This window comes from Strongylocentrotus purpuratus, unplaced genomic scaffold (assembly GCF_000002235.5).
Source record: "Strongylocentrotus purpuratus isolate Spur 01 unplaced genomic scaffold, Spur_5.0 spur5_scaffold_15, whole genome shotgun sequence".
In the NCBI taxonomy this organism is placed as follows: Eukaryota; Metazoa; Echinodermata; class Echinoidea; order Camarodonta; family Strongylocentrotidae; genus Strongylocentrotus; species Strongylocentrotus purpuratus.
Genome location: NW_022145600.1, coordinates 575794 through 584582, shown reverse-complemented (window position 1 = coordinate 584582; position 8789 = coordinate 575794). Strand labels below are relative to the sequence as shown.

Here is an 8789-nt window from a genome sequence, read left to right as displayed (position 1 = left end):
GCTCTTTTTTTATATAATTGCGTTGAAAAACAAGACTTACCGTAAAAATGTTTCCCCAAGCGAAAAACAATGTTGGAAGACCAAGGCCTCTCCTTATGAATTTTTATCCTATCCAGAAAATGACGTCTATAAGCAAAAACAAATGGTCTTACTCCTAATTCAGAAAAAACAAATACATAATAATGATTCAAATTTATAGATGGAAAGTGAGCAGAATAGTGAAAGTGAGAAAAAGAGGGGGAGAAAGAGAGAGGGGGCTATTCAGTTAGAATAAAGGTGGAAAACGTGTAGTTGTACAAGTACTAAGCAACTTCCACAGAGCTGCAAAGGCAACCCACATTCTGTCCCTCTTCTTCTCTCTTTGCAGACATAATTATTAGAGATAATTATCTCCGTCTGTATATAGACCTTGTAAATGAGAAAAAGAGAGACCGACAACAAAAAGTAAAGAAGAAAATGAGAGGATGGGGAAAGGCTAAATAAAGAGAAAAGGGAAAGGAGAGATGAAAGATGAAAGAGAGAGAGAGAGAGAGAGATCGTAAGCTACATGCATGCTTAGTGGTATAATGTAATTAGTTTTGTGTATAGGCCTAGGGATGACAGTAAACAAGTTAAAACGGTGTGATTTTGGAAGCATCCGCAAACATTTTACTGATTTGAAAAAAGGGGATATTTATTTGTTTTTCATTTATTTTTTAGAGCAAGAGGTTCCACGCAAAATCTCATATTTTACGATGTTTGCAAACGAATGCATTATTTTCACCTGCTTTGTGAAAATAGAATGCTGCTGTGAAATGTGAATATGTAGGCCTATACGCGATAAGCCAAAATTATGGTTATATATTATTAACCCTGTTTGTGGTAAATATGGGGGTCATTTTCGATTCCGCTAAGAGGGCGATAGACAGACAGGCAGACAGAGACAGGCAGCCACACTGTCACTGAGACAGAGAGAGTCACACACACGCAGAGGGTCAGATAAAACTTCTTCTTCTTCTTTTTCTTCTTCTTTTTCTTCTTCTTTTTCTTTCTCTTCTTCTTTTTCTTCTTCTTCTTCTTCTTTTTTTCTTAAAAAAAACAAACACCTCTCTCGGCCAGAAGAACGTACGTGCAGAAAAGGCAAAGAGAAAAAAAATTATATTGCCGTGATGACGTCATTGCTTGGAACGAGCTGTACCTGGTGTGTCGAACGAAGCGAAGGCCAAAACCGCGTCTCGATTTTTGTAATATTGGTGGAAAATGCCCGTTTAAAATGATGAGTAAGTGCCAACCTATGTTCTGTTCATTTTGTTTATTTTATTTATTTAAAGAATTCAAAGAAAATATGAAAGCAAATGCATTTAACTCTAGCTCCACTCCGCCCTCCGTCGGTGTGTCGACACGTGAAGAGAGTGTAAGATTATATTGTAGTCCCGGATGCTTCAATTTGTGATGGGTAGATTATAGAAATGGCAAATGAACCTGAATTGTTCGCAACTGTAACCACACTTTGGACCCCTAACTCCGGCGTGGAGATACCTTACTATTAACACACCAGAAATCATCATATATATCTTCCACAGTTGTTCAAAGACTGGTCATGATTTAAAAGTTGTTATCTTTCTTGCCTGTTTCGTGTCAATTTTCTTCTCTTTTAAAAAAAGTATTTTCCTAAAATAGATAACGAAGACCATTAGGCCTACTAGTCTACACTTTCTCATAGGTTACATGGCAAACCGTTGCACAATTATAAGTGCATACCGACAGTGAGTGTCTGACAAGTGCGTGCGTAAAGTTAGCGACCAAAATTAGTAGGGCGCTGGTCTGAGAATGAGGATTATCCACATATTAAGGAGGATATCCTCTTAAACGTGGACAAATTGCGTCCTCAAAAATAAGGATCGTCGCCATTTTTGCTGACATATTTTGTCATCGGCACTCTCCCGGTTTTTCGGGATCCTGAACTGCCCACAAGCGCTGCAAAAAAACAGATTCCGCATAAGAAAATAACCCCAGTCCACCATCTACTTTAATGGGTTGTCCGTCTTCCCGAGGATTTATCGCTCATGACGCGAAAGTCTCTATACAAAGTCAACGTAAATTGCATCAAGAAAATCATTGCGTAATCCGTTTTTCGCATCACCAACGAGTGGATCAGATATATGAAACTTATGTGAAAAATGAGGCAATCCTCATTTTTTGTGGACGAATACGAAGACAATCCTCGTTTATGCAAATGAAAAAGTACTATGAATTTGTTTGAAAAATAAAATCAGAAGTCAGTTGTCATTCCTGGCAAACGGTCGCTTTGTGTGCATTTCCTGGTCGGGGCATGCTTGCTCTAAATCTGTATTAATTGATGTATGCTAATTCAGTCATTAAACAAATTGGCTGGTACATTTATGATTTAGTTATTATTGCCTTCAATGTTTATGTATTTGAAAACAAATGTAATTAGACTATTCTCATTAATCTACAGAATTCAGATCAGCAAAAGGCTGAAGGAAATTTACTTTAAGGAATCTGCTCTCGACTCTCGTCTGTGAACATCTTTCAAGCAAGTCTGATCTGTGAGCGGAGAAATGAAGCATTTCACAGCAGCTACTATATTCAAACATTCATGGGACCAAGTCTCCTCTGCTTTCTGGCAGAAATATCCAGGACCATACAGGTATGTTATTAACCCAGTGACTACTGAAGTCTCTCTTTCCCATAGTCTAAATGGATCGCTCAGAGCCTCAGACACACACGTTGCATTAAAATATGTAGTCAGAAGATTAAAACTATCTTGTCTCAATTTTCAAGAGCTATCCATTTCATTTGACTTCACTTCTATGACATTTCTCCTCAATAGTGTATGAAGAAAATCATTGAAACATATTTCAAATTGTCTTATACTTTTACCAGGACTCATCATCCACATTAAGTGAAGTTGTAATTTTGGAAGTATGTTTTTGTTTGTCTTATATAATTGTGTCCTCGATACATTTAGCAACTTTTGCGTAAAAAAATTCAGTGTCTTTGCCCTAGTCATATAATTTTGGAAATTCTAGTGATAATGATTTGTTTGATTACAAGCAGAAAGTGGATCTGCAATTCTGCATATTGAAATCGGGGAACTATAAAAACCTTTTGTCAAGTAGATTTTTATTGTAATGTGTCGATTCCATGACATTTGCTCCGGCGACAATTGCTCCGCTGTAAATTTCATACACTAATCGAATGGCTAACTTCAACCCTGGATTCAACACTATACCCTACCCTAAACCTAACCCTAAACCTAACATAAAACCCTATTGAAACCCTAACCCTAACCCTACATCTTAGACGAAATAAAGCCCGGAGCAATTGTCGCAGGAGCAAATGTCGTGTCACCAATGTGTCACATTACATTAATGTCAAGGTAACATATTGTATATGTTTGTTGTTGTTTTTTCTCGATACGGTGTGTTTAAAAACCTGCCTTCAGCCGAAAGGCTGTTTTCAGCAAGCCTGTATACAGGAAACAACAACGTTACAAGAAATAAAATCAATATCAAATTTATAAAATTATTTACAAAGAAAAAATATAAGTTATAATGAATAGATACCAGCTATATACAACTTGGAAGAAGAAGGAAAAAAAAGGAGAAAGAGAGCTAGTATAGTAGGGAAAATAGACGTTGAAGAAGGAAAACAGGATTAATCAACACAAAACGTATTTGATCGAATCACAGATATCTTTAGAAAGATGTGTTTGGATCCATTTGATAAAAGCTGGTAGTTTGGTTTGTGTTCTTTCAGTTTTAGGGAGGTTATTGAATAAGTGACTGGTAGTGATTACATGTATGTTGCTTTTTTCAAAAGATTGGTGTAGGGTTTGTGAATGCAAATAATCCAGGCAATATTTCTGAGAGAGTGTTGCGTTTGTTAAACTTCAAATTTTGATCTTAATACATTAAGGAACAGATTTAACAACTTGAACATAAAAATAATGAGGTCTTCTTCACCTTTACATTTAAACAATCTGTAGAAACGGTTTCATATAATTCATAAAGAGACTTCTACTGGATCAGGAATCCAACCAATCCTTTTTAGTACTCTGTCTTGAAAGTATTTGGAGCCTTTTCAGAGGCATAGAATCCAGTTTCATCCACACATTGTTACAATAATCAAATTGAGGGTGAATAATTGTTATGTATAAAAGAGTAGCGGTGGTTACTCTTAAGTACGGTCTTATTCTCCTCAGCATAAAGAAATTTATTATGACTTTAGATCAAACAGAATTAATATGTGGCTTCCATGAAAATTCCCTGTCAATAATTACCCAAATAATTTCATTTATTTACCTTGTGTAAGATAATCATTAGTGAATTGCAAAATAACAGTTCTATGATATTTATGATGTATGACAAGGGAATTTTTCTATTGTCATTTGCCTTATATCCTTCAACGTTCCTCAGCTCATTTTCCTACATGTACATGTAGTTCACTATTCTCTCTGATGTACAATCTTTGTTTCAGTAAACATGTGCTCTCTGAAGATGTAGTATCTCGCTACATTAGCCCAGACTGTAAGCTGCACAGCACTCGTTTACTCACCAAGACCAACCGAATGCCTAAGTGGGGCGGCTTTCTCTTTGGAGGAAACTCAAGATTTGTTTCTATCGTTGAGGAGAGCGTTGTGGATCCCGAGAAGAAGACAATGACCACATACACAAGGAATATAGGCTACCAGAATTTCATGGTAAGATTGAATGGCAGGTCATTATGTTATTCACAACATGTATGCGGTTCATGTCATGTAGCTAACTTATCCTAGTTGATACAATGTTCACAATACTGGAGGTTTAAATTCACACAACTTATTTTGTATTGAATATTATTATTACAATCTCACTGTTCTGGGTCATTACTTCTTCTCTTTTCAAGAACTGGGGCCTAATTACCAATCAGGCCGTAGAGTACCAATTTGTAAACAATAACAGAGAGAATAGAATAAATCGGTAGAACAAAATAACAAAGGCCTTGTCCTAAAACTTATCCAGATCTTTTCTTTTTTCCTTTTTTTTTCACATGTGAAATCTCAGGTCAGCATCGATACTCCCATGAAACTTGACTATGTTTTTACAGCTAATATATTAAATATAGAAGGCAATATATAGAAGGCTGAACAGTTAGAGTGCAAAATATCTAAAATATTTTACGTGTGTGAGTAAATATTCAGAGCATGTGAAGAAACTGTTACTGCAAGGTGTTAGAATTTGAGAGAGTACCTCACTCCCCAAATCAGAATAATGATTTACCCTTTATAAAGAATATAATAAAGTGAGGGAATTGAAGGACAAAAATGAAAAAGAGCAGGCAGGAGTAACTTTTGAAATGGCTTTGACAATGTTTTCTTTCTTTTTCTTTATTTTTATGTCTAGGTCCTTGAGGAGAAGTGTGTATTCTCGCAATCAGAAGAGAACAAAGATTGGACACAGCTAGAGAGACATGTGTGGGTCAACTCCAGTCTCTACGGCTTCTCCAGAGCCCTGATGGCTTTCGGTGTAGAGCGCTATAAAGCCAACCTGACCAAGTCTAACAAGGGCATCCAGTACATCGTAGACAAGCTGTTTGTGCCTGAGAAAGTACCTGATACTCTACCTCATGAGGTTTCCAAACTCAGAGACAATGCCAAAGCTAAAGCTCAGAACATGGCTGCCAGAGCTGGAGGAATGGTCCAGTAGTCGTGTCTTAGCCTTAAAGAACTTGGTCCAGCAGTCGTGTCTTAGCCTGAAAGAACTTGGGAATTTGGGACCCTGTATCATGAAAATCATCTTGAAAAGAAAAGAAAAAAAGAACTCTATCTCAATTTCATCAGGATGGTTTGAGAATACAAAATGAGATCTATGATACATCTAAATATTGCACCCCTGCTGCGCAGGTAAAGTATTTTTGGATGCATCGTAGAACTCACTTTTAAGGGATCTCCATACATGCTACAGTTGATTGTATCTTTCTGTCACAAATACTTGATCGTAAGTTGTTAATTGCAAAGATACGACTGATTGAAGGAGATGCCGTTTAGGGTTGACACAATCGATGGCAATCCTTTATGTTACAGGGCAATGATGAGATATCTACCTGTGACAATGATGACTATGGTCCTTTCATTGATATGCATGTACATCTGCACAAGTCAATGCAATCAGATGATTATGTATGATATGTATGGTAAAGACAAGACTGCTTTCTTGTAAAGCTCACCACATATTGCACGATCTGACTGCAATCCGTTATTGGGTGCAATTGCAATATCTCTAGAAATGACAACTTACGCATGTAAAAACCTTTCTAATTGAGGTTCATAATTAAGATTCCAGTAATGCCATTTCTATAAATTTCATATTGCAGATGGATTGTATAGTGTGTGGTGGGCATACATAGATGTCATTGAGTAAACATTCCACAATCGCTACAAAAACGATGATCATGGATGATAGCGGGTTGTGTCTCAACATAGTTTATAACATTTGTTTCATTAAACTGCAATATGACAATTGGAAATCATTACATGTTTGAGGGCTTTATGAACAAAGTGAATATATATTGCAGCTTTTTAGTGATGCCTGATCCACCAGTGGTGATGCGAGATGTTACATGTACATGTATGCTGGGCTGCACAGTGACGTTTCCCTGCAGTTGTACTTGAACCTGGGGTTCAGTGCTTAGTATATATGGGTACTATGTACACAGTACCACCCACTAGTTTGAGCCATTAAATCATAAAACGTGTTGGCATCTATCCAAAAAGCTCATCTTAAGAGGTGAAATATATTTAATTTTGACCGAATACTCTGGTTTATGAACTTACTTTAATCTTGCCTGGTAAAATTAGATATAGTAAAAAGAAATTTGTTCAAAAATGTTGAAAACTTGTGGTAGAAATCACTAAAAACCATTCTTGATACATGTTGTTGTGCGCATGGTGCCTAAAACAGTTTTCAAGGTAATCAACTTTGCTTTGTTGAGGAATGAAACATTTTTTAGAATCATTTTTAAAGACGACTTGAAAAGGAAAAGTTGTAAACCCTGTGTAAAGATCACTGGGGTGATCATGCATGTTTGACCTTGCATCGACATTCCAGTGGGAAATTTATTCTTATACATACATACATACATATACACTCAGGTTTATATCTAGTTAGCTGATTTTAATTCTAATCCAGTGGTTATTAAATGCACGTGCAGGAAACTGTTAGACTGTCTTGATATTTATCTATTCTTTATTTTTTATTTTGTCATTTGTACCCATGTATCTCTTCTTTTCCATGGGCAGCAAATCAAGATATTGTTCTTGTATATGTTCAAATGAAAACTAGCCATTTGTTTCGTTCGTTTTGAAGTAGAAAAAGACACCTACATGTACACCAAATTTCACATAGAAAATATTTATAGCCAAATTTAACAAAGCAACAAGATTGTTTTAAGCTCCATAGTTGACTCTTGAAAGTATTTTAGAACAATTGCTCACAATCCTTTGAAGCAGGCATGAGGTTAAACATGGTTGCAGATATTCTTTAAAGTTGACAATGTGCTGTTTTAAAAGCAGACTTCTGATGTAACACCAGTTAAGATGATGCAAACTAAATGAAAGTAATTCACACATTGCTCTTCTTGGAAATACATTAAAGTAAGTTTTTTCGCCATGTAATATATTTAGCACGCACTATGTCATTGGTAACTGTAGATAAGATGAGTTGCTTGATTTGCTAAATATTTTTTATACTGGTATAGACAGATAACTTTAGTACTAAACTTTAGGTAAGGTACAATTATTGAGACTCCAAATCTATAAAAATGAATAATTTTTACTTGTTCTTTTATTTGTTTGCGAAATCTATTTACCAATTGCCAAGTCCATGTGGAGTTATCCAGTATCCACATATTCTGATATCGCGGCATGCTACATGCAGAAATTCCAATCCAAAGTAATAAAGAATTTATCCACAACTTTATTTGTAGATAATAGAGATATTTAAAGAATTTTTATTTGAAACTGAATAACAAAGTCCATGTATACCTAATTGTTTGATGTGGTAATTCTTTTACTGATCTGTTTTAGAGTGTGAGCATTTCACTGCTAGAGGTGATCATTACTGTATCATTATGTACTGGCAAGTCTATTATATGACAACGCAATTATTATTCATATGAGTTTATGGCATCGAAACCTGTTTTATTACTTTGGATCTATCGTTGAGTGGAATTATCCAAGAGGGTATTTTGTCATGTTTTAAGTTTTTATAATGAAAAGGGAAAGAGTAGGTTTTGATGTGGGTTTTTCTTTTAACATGATGTGTTCAGTTAAAGGAGATACATTTTCATTGTATTGTTCATTTGTGGTATTTTTTTCATCTTCAAAATTATATTTGATGAAATCTGGATTTACATTTTGAATCTTTGAATTTGTGTATTTTGCATTGAACAAGTCTGTAATAGAATTCAGAGTATTATATTATTGTTAAAGATGTACATCAGGTGTGTATCTATTACAAGGTGTACATCTATTACAGGAACGTTGATATATATATGCTGCAAAATTAGTTGTATTATAATCTTTAAAACTGATTTGATATGTTTTAATGTCTTTATGTAAGAAGGAGTGTATTGTGTATCCATTTGTTCAGAGTATGTACACCTGTATACTTTTAAAAATCTGCAGAGAGAATTGTTTAAAAGAAGTGCCTTTTGGCTAAAACATCCACAAAAAGCAAATATAATAATTATAGTGGGTTCTTTGAAAGTGCTCATGTCTGTCAGACTCCACACTCCTGGCACTCCAT

General features: G+C 35.4%; 1 protein-coding gene across 1 annotated transcript; it reads left to right on the top strand.

Moving 5' to 3' along the window:
- Nucleotides 1–1182: 1182 nt before the first annotated feature.
- On the top strand, nt 1183–8318 carry LOC582674 (PRELI domain containing 1-like). Its single transcript, XM_782618.5, has 4 exons — nt 1183–1259; nt 2459–2650; nt 4483–4705; nt 5388–8318. Exons 2-4 carry the CDS (start codon nt 2562–2564, stop codon nt 5688–5690), a joined length of 615 nt encoding a protein of 204 aa, XP_787711.1. The 5' UTR covers nt 1183–1259; nt 2459–2561; the 3' UTR covers nt 5691–8318.
- Nucleotides 8319–8789: the final 471 nt, after the last annotated feature.

Bases quoted from the DNA above. Each gene is read 5' to 3' on its own strand.
- LOC582674 (XM_782618.5), top strand. From the start codon at position 2,562: ATGAAGCATTTCACAGCAGCTACTATATTCAAACATTCATGGGACCAA. The intron at 2,651-4,482 runs GTATGTTATTAA...TCTTTGTTTCAG, and splicing joins AAATATCCAGGACCATACAG to TAAACATGTGCTCTCTGAAG. The intron at 4,706-5,387 runs GTAAGATTGAAT...TTTTATGTCTAG, and splicing joins TAGGCTACCAGAATTTCATG to GTCCTTGAGGAGAAGTGTGT.